The 16491-nt window shown below is 40.1% G+C and overlaps 2 protein-coding genes across 3 annotated transcripts in view; one reads left to right on the forward strand and one right to left on the reverse strand.

Moving 5' to 3' along the window:
• The window catches only part of ttll5 (tubulin tyrosine ligase-like family, member 5), a 144169-nt gene extending 142766 nt beyond the window's left edge, over positions 1-1403 (forward strand). For both annotated transcript variants that reach the window (XM_081394556.1, XM_081394557.1), the window contains exon 32: positions 349-1403. In XM_081394556.1, coding sequence (XP_081250682.1) covers positions 349-401 — 53 coding nt within the window. In that variant the 3' untranslated portion in view covers positions 402-1403. The remainder of the gene's footprint in view (positions 1-348) is intronic.
• A 53-nt stretch (positions 1404-1456) lies between these two features.
• The window catches only part of tgfb3 (transforming growth factor, beta 3), a 29008-nt gene continuing 13973 nt past the window's right edge, over positions 1457-16491 (reverse strand). Inside the window, exons 3-7 of the mRNA XM_081394558.1 lie at positions 10653-10782; positions 9482-9589; positions 6430-6601; positions 3609-3762; positions 1457-2311 (exon numbers count right to left, since the gene is read on the reverse strand). Of these exons, the coding sequence (XP_081250684.1) occupies positions 2153-2311; positions 3609-3762; positions 6430-6601; positions 9482-9589; positions 10653-10782 (723 nt within the window). The 3' untranslated portion in view covers positions 1457-2152. The remainder of the gene's footprint in view (positions 2312-3608; positions 3763-6429; positions 6602-9481; positions 9590-10652; positions 10783-16491) is intronic.

Genomic DNA, 16491 nt, shown 5'->3' on the forward strand with positions numbered 1-16491 from the left:
TGTTCAGAGGTTCACTTAAAGCAAACCTTTTTTTTTTTTTTTTTGCCTTACAAGATTTAAAACCCAAATGTACTGAAAGTGATAAATGGTTGATTATTTGTATGACTAAAAAGTGTCAAGCATAGCTTTGATATTATGCAAAATGGCAACAGAAATGGTTTTCTAAAACATCTTTCCTTAAAACGTTACTGGTCTGACGAGTATTTTTAATAAAGTGATTTGGTGACGTGATTTTTTTCTCGCTTTAATCACAGAAAGATCTATTTGTGTTTTACTTAATGTAGATTGTAATTCAATTACAGCTCATGCGTGTGCATGTTGATTCATTGTGTTGTTGTGTGTTCACAGGTCTGTCCATGTACAGTAAACTCTTCCACGTTCAGGGCTCCAAGAACAGATGAATGAGGCCAAAGGTCAACCGTACCAATCAGCTGCTCTCTGGGATACATTACACTCGTCCTCCTCTACACCCTCCAACTGCTCAGAACATGAGCTCTTGACTTTACCCGTGTCTCTCTTTATACTGTCTTCTGATAATCAATATTTCCCCTCAAATGCCTCCTAACCGGCCTTGTGTGTCTTTTTGAGTGTGTGATAGTACGCAACACTGCATCGATTGGATCTGTTCCAAAAGTTTTTCCGAAAGCGTTCTCTCTCTCGCTGTCCCATACGTGCAGTTGTCCAGGCTTCATTTTCACCCCACAACTGATGCCATGTGAAGAGCGAGTGGACTGACGACTCACGACAGCTGGTGCTCGAGCACACGGAGCCAAACACACTCCAACATCAACCTGTCCATCATATTTATCCATGTTTACATGTACATACAGAAGATTTCAACTTTCATCACCGATCGTTAATGATCTCTTAAGAACTTCTGTTGAAGTGCCTCATTCAGGTGTGATGAACCACATGTCCAGGTAAAGTTAATGTCGTTCGTGATGATTTTCTGTCGTTGGAGCTGTAAAACTAATCATTCCAATCTCTCTTTAACACACAATGGCAGTTTTTTGACCAATGTCCTGGTAATGCTTGATACATCATGATCAGCACACGTGCTGATGGGGTGACGTTGTGTTTTCACTTGTATTACCTGGCCAAACACGAATAAATGACAGCACCTCATTCATGCAACAGAAACAGAATCGTCACTTTGAGTCGAATGTCACAGCTGATGTAAACAGTTCACATAAATGCAATTTGTGTTTCATAAACGAGGCCGATTATGCAAGATTGACCTTTTTTAATGTTTATTTTAGTTCATACAGTATTTGTATATTGTTTTCTCTCCTGAATTGACTTGAATTTCCTCTCATTTTATGCATGACCAGAGCAATGAAACTTGATTAACATGCTAGTACCTTTTTATTGTTCAGTTGTATCAGTAAACTGGAAGAAATGTCAGCTACTTTTTGTGATAACTTTTGTTTTAAGAAAAAAAGTTATGAAAACAATGCGCTGTCACCATTTTTAATCGTCAAGAAGAATTCAAGACAAACTTCAAACTTCATCAACGGCTCTTTTTGTCCAAGACTGTTTAATTAAAAAAGTGTTTTCAGGAGTAATAGCAGTAAAAACTTTAGCAGTTTGTGATCTAAAAGTTCATGTGTCGTCATACGTCAGCTTCACTGAAGAACTAAAAATCAAAAGTCAAGTCTAACCAAGTCAATGTTTTCTCATATTTCTTTCCAGCATGTTTGTATTTTACAATATCAGTAACACCGTCACGTTAGACAAACAGTGTCGATTACTGTAGTACACACTAAAACGTTCTGTTTGGGAAATGTTGAGTTACGTTATACAGAAACCATCAGCTGATCCAGCACGTGTCGTCTCAGAGCGACTGTCCTCAGTACAGATGTTACGAAGCTTTGCACTGCCGTTTCAGAGTTCAGAAATGGCACGAGGTTCGCCTAGAGGCAGTTTAAAAAGCTGACCAAAAATTACACATTACAAGCGGACAGGTCACTTCAAACATCAAAGTTCGAGGGGTCGTAGGGTCGTCTGATGTAGTGCTGGGAGAAGCCTCTGGCTCCTGGGTTTGGATGTGTGTGAGAAGGGTGAACAGAGGTATTCGTTCAGAGTCCAGTTCCTTTCGACCCTCGAGCGTTCGAACCCGCGTTCGGGCTCCGTGTCGGGGTCTGGGGGCCCTTCAGCTGCACTTGCAGGATTTGACGATCATGTTGGAGAGCTGCTCCACTTTAGGTATTCGGCCCACGTAGTAGAGGATGGTGAGCGGCTCCAGGTCTTGAGGAACGCAGCAGGGGGACGCGGACGCCTCGGGGTTCAGCGTGTTGTACAGGCTCAGCAGCTGCAGAGAAATCATTAAAAACATTATTTCCGTAGCGCTTACTATACACAACACCGATCGTTTCAAGCACATTCACATTAAAGGGTTAGTTAACCCAAAAATTTGAATTCTGGGACCATCAGAATAAAGAATTAGCAGATATTAAGTAAATTGATATTCTAATGAGAGATAGTTGATATGTAGCTGCAAAGTTACTTCTAGTTAGTAGAATGTCTAAAGTGGACTATCGAAATAAAGTGTTACCAAATTCTGTTAGTAAATACTCATCCTCATGTCGTTCCAAACCCGTAAGACTTTCGTTCATCTTCGGAACACAGATGAAGATGTTTTGATGAAATCTGAGAGTTTTCTGATCTCTCCATAGACTGCAATGTCACTGCAACTTTCAAGGCCCAGAAAGGTAGTAAAGACATTGTTAAAAAACCCTGTCGTCACATGGACTATTTTAACCATGTCTTTACTACCTTTCTGGGCCTTGAAAGTTGCAGTGACTTTGCAGTCTATGGAGAGATCAGAAAACTCTCAGATTTCATCAAAACATCTTCATCTCTGTTCCGAAGATGAATTTAGGTATTATAGTTTGGAACGACATGAGGAATTAATAACAGAAATGTCATTTTTGGGTGAACTAACCCTTTAAAAATAAATGGCAAAAATAACTGTCAATGTTGCAAAGTTCATCAATTATGAAACAAATTCAAAGTATGCTGTAAAGCAGCTCTAGAGAAGACAACAGTGCTATTATTCAGCTCAGTTCAGTGTTGATTCAGTTCAGTAACAGTGTCAATGTTGCAGCGTTCATCAATTATGAAATAAATTCAATTTATGCCACATAGTCAAGTCATATGGAAGTAAATAATGCCAAATATTTTTGAAACAAAAAAAGCTTGTTGAATTGGTAAAGCGAAATAAAATGAACCGAAAATTGCCTGTCAAATATTTTTAAACGGAAAGAATATTTTGGAAGTGAAATCTAAAAGGTGAATATGGATTATTGAATTTTTAATTATGAAAATGTGTGTGAAATGTTTTGAAGTGAAATATGCACAGCTTAAATATACAAGCATGTTGAATTTCGGCCCATAAAAATGCAAGCCCTAAAAATACAATGCATTAAAATGCAAGCAGGATTATTAATGCGATGCATATTTTTTTCAAGTAGAGCAATTCAACAAGCTTTTTAGTTTCAAAAACATTTGTCACTATTTTACTTCCATAAATTAATTTAATTTAATTGAGAAGAGTAGCCTGGACATCCTTCAAAAAGACAGTGACGCTGTGAGTTCAGTTCTCTCACCGAGCTGTGTGTGGTGTCAGCGCTGCGCAGGTACGGACACGGGCCGGAGCAGAAGTTAGCGTGATACCCTTTGGGCTCGTGGATCCACCTCCAGCCCAGATCCTGCCGGAAGTCGATGTACAGCCGCCGAACGCAGCAGTTCTCCTCGTAGTTTCTGGAAGCAGAAGGAAAACCGTCACTTTCGTTCACATCCTCGCTCTCTTTCTCTCCTGCGTTCATTCAGAGACGCTTCCACACACGTGGATGTTTCTAAAGGAGCTTTCGCACCGGGTAGTTCAAGGAACGAGCCACCAGGATGGTTCCCCGAGAACTAATGTTTCCCATAGGAATGTTTTCCTGGTTGCATTCGAGCGTCAGTAGGAACTCTGAAGTGACGTAAGACACGCTTGTTGTTGGGACTTTTATTTTGACGGCGCTGAGAACGCCAGAGCCTGAGCAAACAAACAGTGCTCGCATTCTCCGTGTTCATTAGTTTACGATCTGTCTGACAGTCCTGTCTAATACAGTATTAGATAGAACGGTCATACATAGAAAATATACAGTAATGAAGAGTTATTAGCGTATGCCGTGTGGTTGATGTGACTAGTGTTGCTGAGCAGAAATACATAATCATGTTTCTCTTGGATCCTCAAAGTTGCGTTGGATTTTCTCCTTCCAGAGTAAAGGTTAAGAGCATCTATCGCTGTTTTCCATGTTCGTAGAGTTAGTTTCTGGAGTAAACATATAGGCTATAATCTGTGTGTTTACACATCTGTTTAAAAATGGCGGGTGCTGGTGTTTTGCACGCGTTCAGCCAATCAGCGAACACTAACGCCACGGATAGTTCCTACAGTGCTGGTTCAGACCGACTCTGAAGGAGGAGTAAATTAGTTCCTCCAAAAGGAGTTCCTAGAACTAAAATCGTTCCTAATTCCTGCCACACGAACACACCAAAACCCGGGAGCTTCCGCCAATAGTTCTAGGAACTATGAAAAGGTTCCTCCGGTGCGAAAGCCCCTTAAGACTTCTATTTCGGCCTTATAAACATGTCAGACAGTCTTTAAAGCTCAGAAATTCCACTGTAAGGTGTGTCATTTTTTCCCTCCTGGATCCGACCCAGGTGTGGAGAGCTCACGGAGAGACACACACTAAAGAGCCAGTGCACTACTTAGCATACTGGGACAAATCTAAACTTGCAAGCTTCCAGCCGTCAGGTGCCAATTAAAAGGTTCATTCTTACAGGAAAACCTCTCCAGACACATGAAGTTCCTGGAATGTGAATTTGAATGTCGTTTTTAAGAAGAAAGCAGATCAAATTCAGCTTGCGTTCCTGCCTTACCGAATAACACTTACAATAATGCATTTGCCAGATGCTTTTATCCAAAGTGACTTATATTCACTGGGAATCGAACCCACGACATTGGCGATGCTATTGATAAACTGCCGTATCATCAGAAGAACTTTCTAGCACTCGCTATCAGTTCACACGCATCCCTCGGAAAGTGTGTTTGGGTTTCTCACAATGTATAGAGCGCTGCAGTAATGATGTATTTCTATAGTCCCAAACGTAACTTCGCATCACCCTGGCTCTCTCCACAAAAACGCAATAGGATTTTTCCAGAATAGGGTTCAATAGGGTACCCCTCAATAGGGTTATTGCAGAAAATAAGGTCTGTGGCCAACAAAAGTTTACACATTTTGTGAATTTCTTACACAACTTTTATGAATTTGGCAGCCCAAGTACAATTGGCAAAAGTAAGAAGCTAAACGTAGGCTTTATAGCCTAGACCACATGACTTCAACGTCACTCTTTCAGTGTTTATTTAAAAGCAATTCCCCTGAAAGTTTGAGAATAATTTATTATAAAATGTGAAGGCGACGGGCGAGTAGATGAGTTAACCTGTTCAGTTTGATGACGTTTCATGTCCGATAACCTCATTTTTCATGACAAGTAAAATCTTTAATAAGATCAGAAGAGGTTTTTACTCGAGGTCTAACGATCCCCTCATGTCACGATTTTATACATATCACGATACTGAACTCACTGTACCATATTATTGCGATACTACAAGACATATGATAAAAGGTTAACAAAATATGAACTGTTGATTAAAATGCTAAATTTGGTATTTCATTGTGTGTGTAAATGAATATTCTTGGACTTGGTGCTGAAACCCAAAGCACAGGACAACAGAGACGCCAGAATAACAATATTCATGATTCTGAAGATGAAAATACTGAATTATTTTAGGTGAATATGTTTGCACTCTGTCACTGACTAGATATATTTATAATAATGTAGGACACTTTTACTGGTGACATCAGACATTTGGCATCATCAGGACACAAATATTCCCCCATTGCATTATTATACATTATATTCAACATTATATATACTGTAGTAGTTTAATGTAGTACTGACACTAAAACTCTTCTCACACACTCATTTTTATTTTGGGTGAACTATCCACGATATATATTGTCACATTTTTGTATTGTGATATATTGTTACATCCCTAGTTTTTACTGATGTGTATGTCATTAAACGTGAATATATCTGGAGCTTATTTCAGGCATTTAACCAAAAACCCACTGACGTCAGGACTATGGATCCGGAAGTGCTAAAATGCTTGCTTCCTGGTTTTGGACTACAAAAACACAAAAACACGCTGCCTTTCAATTGGTCCAAAATGAGAAGAAAACACAATTTAGTTGTCTAGCTTTTGGAAAAGCCTTCATGTCAGGAGCGCCAATGATGTCTTCAAATGTTAAAATGCAAAAGTCTTAGTAAGTTTGGGAACAGAGCTACAGTTTGAGGTTGTGAAGTTGAAGAAAGGCTCACGAGAAGCAGTAGTTGGTGTCCAGCGCCCGTTTGCGTCGCCTGGAGGAGGGCAGGACGTCCAGCCGGTGCGGAGGCAGCATCATCAGGATCAGATGAGGGAGAAGCTGCTCCTTCTGCTTCTTCAGTCGACCCAAATCCCATCGGTTCTGCTCCTCGTACTCGCCGTCCATCCCTGAGGACACAGCAGAAGCACAGACACACTCACATCAGAAACCTTCAAGTCTGGATCATGAATATTAATATTTTTGGGAAGACATTGACTTTCAGTTAGATTGTGTTTCAATCCAATGTGACTCAGAGGAAACGCAAAACGTAAAGTCCTCCTGTGGTGAAAATCAAGTTTTTAATGTAGTTTATGTGTCTATGTGGTGTGTTTAATACGCTTTAAAGGCAAACCATGTGTAAATTCATAAGTCGACAGCATTGCTGAGTATTTCCTCCTTAAAACTGCAGTGAACCAAAGACAGTCTCAAAAACACGGTGTGAAATCGCTGGTGTTTCTGATGTCACATTCTTACGAATTTATTAGAATTCTTAAAGAGGACCTATTATGCCCTTTTACAAAGTCTTGATGTTGTTTCAGGCTCTACTAGAACATGTTTTCCTGCTTGAATGTTGATTATTTTCCTCATATTCTCCATTGTTGTGGCTCCTCTCTTCCCAGTCTGTCAGTAACGCTCTGTTTACTTCCTGTCTCTATGAAGCCCCTCCTTCTGAAAAGCACAATGCGCTCTGATTGGTCGGCTGGATCAGTGTGCTGTGATTGGTCGAGCGCTTTGAGAGTGTTTGGGAAATGTCCCGCCCCTTACCATAACCGCCAGTTTAACACACTACTAACTAACTCAACCAGGCCCCGCCCCTTTATTCTGCGTATGAATTATTGAAATGAGGAATATTGTGACGTGTTCGTTCCCGGAAGAAACTCAAGACTACAATGGAGGCGTTTCAGGGAGTTCAGAAACACTGACACTGATATAGAGAACAACTGGAGCTTTTTCATGCTCAAGCAGCAACATTACACACTAAAGACAGATGAACATGGACTCAAGCACTTTAACTTCTTTATGAAGGCCGTTTTCCTGAATCCACCTCAGCCCCTCTCAGACAGCAGCTCACTCTCCGTCTCCTCAAGCATCTGCGTATTCAATCTGTTTGTGATAGCAAAAGCAGCTCAGGTCCCAGGAGAGGCGTTGCCAATAGATACGGACACCCCTCTTTCATTGAGGGCCAAGAGTCTGAGTGCCCGCGGTCCAGCCAGAGCGTTCCCGAAACCCCAGACACCCCCGAGGCCCCGGACTGAGCGAGATCCCATACGCTCCGCTCTCCGAGAGAGTCCGACGGGAGCGCAGACGCGGTTATCTCATCAGAACGTGTGCGGTGAAGCTGAGCTGACGGGGGAAAAGCTGTGTGGGATTCATGATTGTGTGTTGTGTATTCTGTATTGCATCGCAGAGAAAAACAGTAAGAAGAGACTGTAGTAGCAGAGTGCGATCTGGGGCCGGATTCACACAAATCTAATCAGATCAATTCTAAGTTCGTACCGAAGTGCAATTCTTGAAAAATGTGTACGTTTGCAAATATTTTCTTAACGTGGTGGTGAAAATCCATCTTTTAATGTAGTTTATGTGTCTATGTGGTGTTTTTAATCTGCTTTAAGACAAAGCATGTGTAAATTAATAAGTCGACAGCATTGCTGAGTATTTCCTCCTTAAAACTGCAGTGAACCAAAGACAGTCTCAAAAACACACTTTGAAATCGCTGGTGTTTCTGACGTCACAAACTACCTTGTAACCAATCAGATCAACGCGTGATCGTCAACCAGTGGATCTCTGAGCTGAGTGAGTGAGTGGAGGCGGGGCTCATTTGCATATTCATAGAACCGCGTATACTAAATGAGGCAAGGGTGTCGAGTTGCATTCAAGATATTTTAAGACATGAAGACATTTTTTTTTTCCAAGGAAAAAAACGTTTAAATATGTCATTTTGGTGATTAAAGATGAGTTTTAAGGGATAAAATTATTGACTACTGGGGATTTTCAGAACGTCTCTTCTTAAGAAGAGAATGTCAGGCTTTGTTGTTACTGTATCTGATTATACAGCAATTCTTGCCAAAGACTCGCTGATCAACGGTGAAAAACGCCTCGGCTGTTTTGTTGCGTGGCCTGAAGATTACTGTAATAATCATAAGCACACACTATTCAGCATCAAGGCATCACTGTATATTAAACAGTTACTCTGTGCTGATTGCTGCCGGAAGTTGAGTCAGTTTTGTAGAGTTTTTATCAAAAAGTCATCATTGGTGTCACTTCAGAGACTCATGATCATCTCTACTGATAGTGATAATGTTGTAATGCTTAATACTTTAATCAACCCAATTAATTCATTAAACATCTTACCTTTTGGGATTTAAGACACGTTGGAGGTTCTTCTAACTTTAAGAGGTTATTTACAATGATTTTCAAGAACATTCTTTTCAGGAATTCAAATTATTCTTAACGTTTGTCTTTGCAAACATCTTAAGAAATGTTTTTCGGGAATACAAAATGGTCTTAACTTTATTCTTAAGTTAGAAATTATGGCTGGGTGGGGGGAGGGGTGTTTTGTGAATCCAGCCCCTGTTATTCACCAAAATTCCTTCACCCCCCATTTATATAAATATTGTTAGAATTATATATTTATTACGCACATCCAGAGCAGATGACCTCATCTTAATAAAACTACAGAAATTCTCATCAAACATAGTTTAAAAGCAGAACTGTCTGAACAGTGATAAAGACAGGAATGCATAGGCAGGTGGAGCTGGGGAGGAGGAGGGGTTCAGAGGAACGCTGATAGCACTGAACCAGACTATTCGAATGTTGAGCAAGCAATCTCATCAGCAGAGGCCAATCAGCTTGTGTCATGCGGTAATGATGCGATGTGACAATAAAGGGCCGATCAGCTTGCGCCCTCTAGAGTTTCACGACTGAACTACATATATAATTTATGATTAACAATAATAATAAAAAACTGATGCATGTTGTTTTTATTATATTTGGTGTTCTTCACTCACCTTTGAATTTGACCTCCAGCACCTCGTTGACGTGCTCAACGATGTCTCCGTTGGGGCTGAACGTGTGGCACGGGCAGTGAACGCTGATCTCCAGGCCGAGGTTGGTCTCTGAGCGGTGCAACAATACACAGTTTCATACACAAACATCTGATCCCAGTGTTTATAGAGCTTGAATATGGGAATATCACTGCCAGTCACACATATGAAACACTAACTGAATGATTTCAATAATTGACTATAAAAAACTGATTACACGATCAATTCACAGTCCGATGACCTCGGAAATGTTTCTGATTTTGTGTCATGATTTCCGGAGAAATGCAAACTCATCTTTGGTCATTCATTAAATGATTCCTGCTTAGATTGAATCCATAGTGACTCTCGAAGTTCCTATTATTCAGACCAATTAAAGCGTTTCAAATGATTCTTTCTTTTATATATGACAGTACAGTATCAAATACAGTTGAGTTTTTTTTGTGAGGGTGTTTTGGTGGACAAGACACATCAAAATACCCAATATGAAGCCGACGCTCTGCACTCAGAATCACCCAGATTTGATCAAATTTGTACATTCTTCATCAGGCATTCATTTAATTCAAACATTAAGTTGATTATACAAAACAATTTGAGTTATAACAAATAATTGATGATTTGGAAATTATACAATTATTTGTATGATTAGGAAATTCATACACGCATTGAAAAACTGGAATACAGAGAAATTTTTAATAATTTTCAGCTCATTTTAATGGATAATTCCACTGGAACATCATCAAACGCTTGTACAGTGAATGTCGTTACTGCCGTACCCTCACTGTAAAAACGTTTTTTTTTAAGTTGTAAATAAAACTAAAATGATTGTTGCATGTTTTACAAGAAAAATACAATTTCATTGTTTCTACTTCAAAATTGCATGTTTAGTATAAAGCGTTACTTGATGTTTCTTTGCACATTTTTATAAATTTACTACTGATTTCTGAGTGAATTGTCCTACACCAATTTTTTTTTCGGTACTGCTGACATATTTACATCAACACAATTTCAAACAAAAATCTAGAGTATGTGATGTTTGCAAGACATAAAAGTGCAAGAAGTTGTATTCCTATATTAGTTCATATAACTGGCCTCTGCACAATCTTCATGTAATAAGCTTTGGTAGACGTTCACTCACCTCTGTACATGAGCCACTCGCGTATGGTCTCAGTGACGTCGAAGGAAACCCACTCAGGCGTTCCTTTAGTGAGAACGTTCTTGCCGCCGATGTAGCGCTGCTTAGCGATGTGCTCATCGGGACGAAGAATCTGCCAACACACGGGTTTGACAATCAGTGAGTTTAAGGCTGACATTTATGTACCATCAGCACCAACAAGCAGAGCTTCAAAATCGACAGGTTTCAAACTGGTTTCCTCAACGCTCAAACAAATAGTCCTGCCCACAAATTCACACCATTGGTCGACTCAAACGGCTCAAACATACGGATCAGAGTTCTGGATAATAAAATAACCACAACAGTAGTTTGAGAACAGCAGTTCAGGAAGCATCTGATAATAGTGATGTGGATGTGTGCACCAGCTCTGCGATTCAGCACTCCAGTCACGTCACGACACATTTATATAGGGCTTTATGCTATAGATTACTTTAAAGCAGCAGCTTTACAGTATTAAACATGAATGAACATTGACAGGGGTGTGTTTCCCGAAAGCATCGTTAGCCAACTATGTCCGCAAGTTCTGTCGTTATCAGCAGTTCAACGAGTCAGTGTTTCCCGAAACCATCGTTATAACGAACATTCTCAAACAGGATCGCAGAGTTGTGTGTTTGAGCGACAGATCTCGACCTGTGGTTAGAAGAAGAGTTTCTAGTTTGCATGACATGTGGACTCAATAAATCCTGATCTTGAGCAAAATAAGCAAGCTGACATTCAGTGCAATCTATATCTTTAATTAGAATACATGCAAATGTCATTTACGTCTTTTAGTTTGTCAAGAGATTTATAGTACTATTTCTGAAGAGTGTGCATGTGTGAACGTGATCGAGTGTGTAAGAACGAGCCTATGATTGAATCTGGACATAAAGCAAAATAAATGAGAAATAGTCCTCAGATGACATGTCCATAATTTATATCAAAACATCTAGCATTAATTCGATCTCAAACAGATTCATTAAAAGTAGTTATTACTCCACCACGTGCGTGACGTCATAAACCAGCGTGGTTGAACGACACATTTGCAACAGTATAGTTTTGGGAAACATTCGTGACTAGCTAGTTGATTTCTTCAACGATGCGTCGTACTATGATAGTGAAGCACGAGTTACGTCGTTGTACGGGACACACACCCCTGATCAGAAGAAATGAACCGGAGAAGATTTACACCTCAAAGAAGGCGGAGCCTCAAAGCCACACCCACCTATTACATCATCACCACCAAATCAAAGGTATTTACCAGCCAGACCGAACTTTTCCGGTAAGTTACGAACTCCAAACAAAACTTCACTTACGTCACACCAGTTCGTTCTTTGATTTAGCTTGAAGTATATCCCACAGAAAGCATTTTAGCGGTTAAAAACATGAGATGCACGGCAGTGGAACGAAGAAGAACACATTTCACAGGATCCAGTGCTTGATCTAGAAGGGAACCCTAACGTTACATGTGAACGGGCACTTAAAGAGTCACAGTGTGCTACTCTTCAGTGAACATTAAACTGAGATACGAGAAAACATTTCAACATGGAAAATACTGACACGCATGCGCTGGAAGAGAACACACACTCTCTCCGGCACACGTACAGACAGACAGAGATGAATCCAGACAACGACGCTGCCCGAGGCCAAACGCTTCTGCTCTCTCACTCATGGAAAAACTGACTGGTGGAGTCTGATAGATCCACAACACTGTACGACTCGCACACGCACAGATGAAGAGCAGCCTGATTCTTCATCACGTTCACTGCTCTGATTGACAGGTGCGTTTAAATACAGGTGAAGATTCTCATCCAGAACCTGATCCAACATTGTAAAATACTGGAGCTGAATCATTTCCATGATGTCGACGGCACTAAAATAATCAGTTCTAAACCCCATGAGCTTCCCTGCTGTCTAAACACACACTAAAAAATGCTGGGTTGTTTCAACCAGAAATTGGGTCAAAATGGACAAATCCAACAGTGGGTTGGGTTCAATTTTTAAATAAAATTTGTAACCCAATGGTTGGGTTTGTCTACCCTGGAAATCCAGAACTCTCGCAAGAGCACAAGTTGAATTTGCTCAGTGAGTTACTCTGGTGTCGAGTAATGATGCTCATTAAATATGCCCTTGTATCTGAGCTGCACCAATCACATCGGGTTATCTGATATAGGCGGGCCAGAGGCGAGATGACGACAGCGCTGCGACATCGAAGTCATTAGTAAACATTGCAAGATGGCTATGGGTGAACACCAGTTGTTTGAAACGGCTTTGGCCGCTACAATGAACGAGTTAGACTCGGCTTTTTCTCTAAAAGAGGAACAGAAGACGCCGCTCGAATCCTTCCTTTGCAAGAAGGGCGTTTTTGCTGTTTTGCCGACCGGATACGGTAAGAGTCTAATCTTCCAGTTAGCTCCGCTGGTAGCTGAGCGTATGGGGCTTGTTGTGATTGGTCGTAGTGTTATCCAATTGTGTGCTGTGAGATTTTCAAATGCATTCTTGGTGCCGCCCCTCGAGCTGGACGATCTTCATTAGTCGATGCCAGACCATTAATCTTTCAGATTTAGGTCTGGATTTCCAGGCCAGGGTTTGTCCATATTTGACCCAAATTTGGGTTTAAACAACCCAACACAGGCAGCATCCTAAACACAAACTCAGACAGAAAGGTCTTCATTTGTAGCAACTCATCACACAACTATAAAAGCCTGTTTCTGAAACATTAAAATGTCATAATTATGACATGAATTTTTTTTTTAATTATGACCCCTTATATTTCTAAAGAACAAGGCAAATTTGATTTCTCATGTCATGACCCCTTTAAAAGGTTCAGTGGTCTTCTGTTAAAGTCCCCCTGTGGTGAAAATCCAGCTTTTAATGTTGTTTATGTGTCTATGTGGTGTTTTTAATGTGCTTTAAGACAAACCATGTGTAAATAAATTCATAAGTCGACAGCATTGCTGAGTATTTCCTCCTTAAAACTGCAGTGAACCAAAGACAGTCTCAAAAACACGCTTTGAAATCGCTGGTGTTTCTGACGTCACACACTACCTTGTAACCAATCAGATCAATGTTTGATCGTCAACCAGTGGATCTCTGAGCTGAGTGAGTGAGTGAGTGGAGGCGGGGCTCATTTGTATATTCATAGAGCCGTGTATACTAAATGAGGCAAGGGTGTCGAGTTACATTCAAGATATTTTAAGGCATGAAGAAGGAAAACACTTTTAAAGGGTTAGTTCACCCAAAAATGAAAATTCTGTCAGTAATTACTCACCCTCATGTTGTTCCAACCGCGTAAGACCTTCGTTCATCTTCGGAACACAAATTAAGATATTTTTGATGAAATCTGAGCCATGTCTGAATCCTCCATAGGCTTCTATGTGACCGAAACTTGCTGGCCCAGAAAAGTTATTAAAGAGATCGTTAATATAGTCCAAGTGACTCCAGTGGCTCAATCTTAAGTTTATAAAGCGACGAGAATACTTTTTGTGCGCAAAAACAAACAAAAATAACGACTTTACTCCACTATTCATTTCCTTCTCTCTGGACCTCTAGTTGGTTCGCGTAGTGTTTTTGCGCAGCGCGTCTGTGTACACGTCACCACGTAGGCTCACTATTGGCCGACGCCGGTCATGTGTGTGATGCGTGATGACGTGCAACACAGACGCGCAGCGCAAAAACACTACGAGGCCCAGAGAGAAGGAAATGAATAGTGGAATAAAGTCGTTATTTTTGTTTGTTTTTGCGCACAAAAAGTATTCTCGTCGCTTGATATACTTAAGATTGAGCCACTGGAGTCACTTGGACTTTATTAACGATCTCTTTAATAACTTTTCTGGGCCAGCAAGTTTCGGTCACATAGAAGCCTATGGAGGATTCAGACATGGCTCAGATTTCATCAAAAATATCTTAATTTGTGTTAGGAAGATGAACGAAGGTCTTACGCGGTTGGAACAACATGAGGGTGAGTAATTACTGACAGAATTTTCATTTTTGGGTGAACTAACCCTTTAAGTGTCATTTTGTTGAGTTTTAAGGGATAAAATTATTAACTACAGAACTCTAGACCTTGACCTTCAGTTCAAGACCCTTGAAAGTAGCTGTAAGAATGTGGCCAGATAAAATCAGCATACGCACGGAGGTCCCGCAACAGCTCGGCCCATAAAACTCCGGCTGGGTTATAAGATAAGTGGGTTGGAGGACCTAATCTAGCATCCGGTGAGACCGTGTCTGGGGGCGGCTGTCCTCGGAGAACACGTGAGCGGCCCACGCCAGCAGATCCAGGCCAGAAACACACACACACTCGCTCTCTCAGCTTCTGACGGGACCAACGGCTCCTTCACAGGGAACGCTGGGACCCGACCGGGGCTCGCGGGGGGAAACCGGGCCAGAATACAGCACCTATAGAATATATACTGACCGCTGGAGCTGGGAGTAAATCTGTTATATAACAGCTCTCAGGGTTTCATGTTGCGGTTAGGAGCGTCGGCATGTGAAAGCAAAGCTCTGAGTTTCTCAGAATGCCTCTTTTGTTCGGTTGCAATTGTGCAAATGTTCTTCTGTATAATCCATCAGCACCTGGAAAACAGATCAGGCCCGTAAAACTCCACGCTCCATCTGAGTTCAGTGCAGTGCCATCAGCTTTCTCTCCGCGTCTGTGTTTGTTCTGCGGTGCTGTGTGTGTGTGTGTGTGTGGGTGTACTACTCATCTGAGATAATGGGACGATATAAAACCACTGATGTCTAATTGATATTTAAAAAACTATTAGGATTTGGTTGTAAAATGAATGTAAAAATGTTCAGATGTGCAATACTGTTGGGGATTTTTTCATGCTTTTAAAAGACGCTCAAAAAGGCTGCATTTATTTGATCAAAAATGCCTTAAAAACAGTGAAATATTATTATAATGTGAATATATAGTAAAGTGTAATTTATTCCTGTGATCAAAGCTGAATGTTCAGCATCATTACTCCAGTCTTAAGTGTCACATGATCCTTCAGAAATCATTGTAATATTATGATTTGATAAACATTTATGGTTATTATTAATGTTGAACACAGTTCATATTTTTGTGGATTGTAAATAACTGATACATTTTATTTTTCAGGATTCTTTGATTAATAGAAATAGAAAGTTTTAAAGAACAGCATTTATTTGAAATAGAAACGTTTGTAACATTATAAATGTCTCTACTGTTACTTTTGAACAATTCAATGTGTCCTTGATGAATAAAAATAATGTTTGTTTAAGAAATAACTGATTGACCCTAAACTGTTATAGAAGTTTATGAGTGTCTGGAGACTGATTATGTCGTTTGCAGTGCATTATGGGAGTGAGGGGAAGGTCACTGTTCATTTGATCTTCATATTAACAGCATATTCTCCTTGATTAAAAACAAGACACATCTGTACAGAAGCATATATGAAGAGTTCAGATGCAAAAGCCTCTAAATGCCATCTGAAATTTTCTTCTAGAATGATCATTTTTATCAAGCTTGTATATTTAAATTCAATAAGTTAACTTAAATGGCAATGAAGATTACCGATTAATTGTCATTTAAGTGAAATTGCTGAACATAAATATACAAGCTTGATAAAAATTATCATTTTATAAGAAAATTTCAGATGGCACTTAGAGGCTTTTGCATCTGAACTCTTCATATGATGCCTGAATAACCTCAGAGCTCATGATCAGTCACTCTTGAAGGGTTTATATTGGAAATCTGACACACTTTAGTTTAGGGTCCAATTCTCACTATTAACTAGTTGCATATTACTAGGATATTGGCTGTTTATTAGTTCTTATGAAGCACATATTAATGCCTTATTCT

Source organism: Scardinius erythrophthalmus, assembly GCF_964197995.2.
Source record: "Scardinius erythrophthalmus genome assembly, chromosome: 19".
Lineage (NCBI taxonomy): Eukaryota > Metazoa > Chordata > Actinopteri > Cypriniformes > Leuciscidae > Scardinius > Scardinius erythrophthalmus.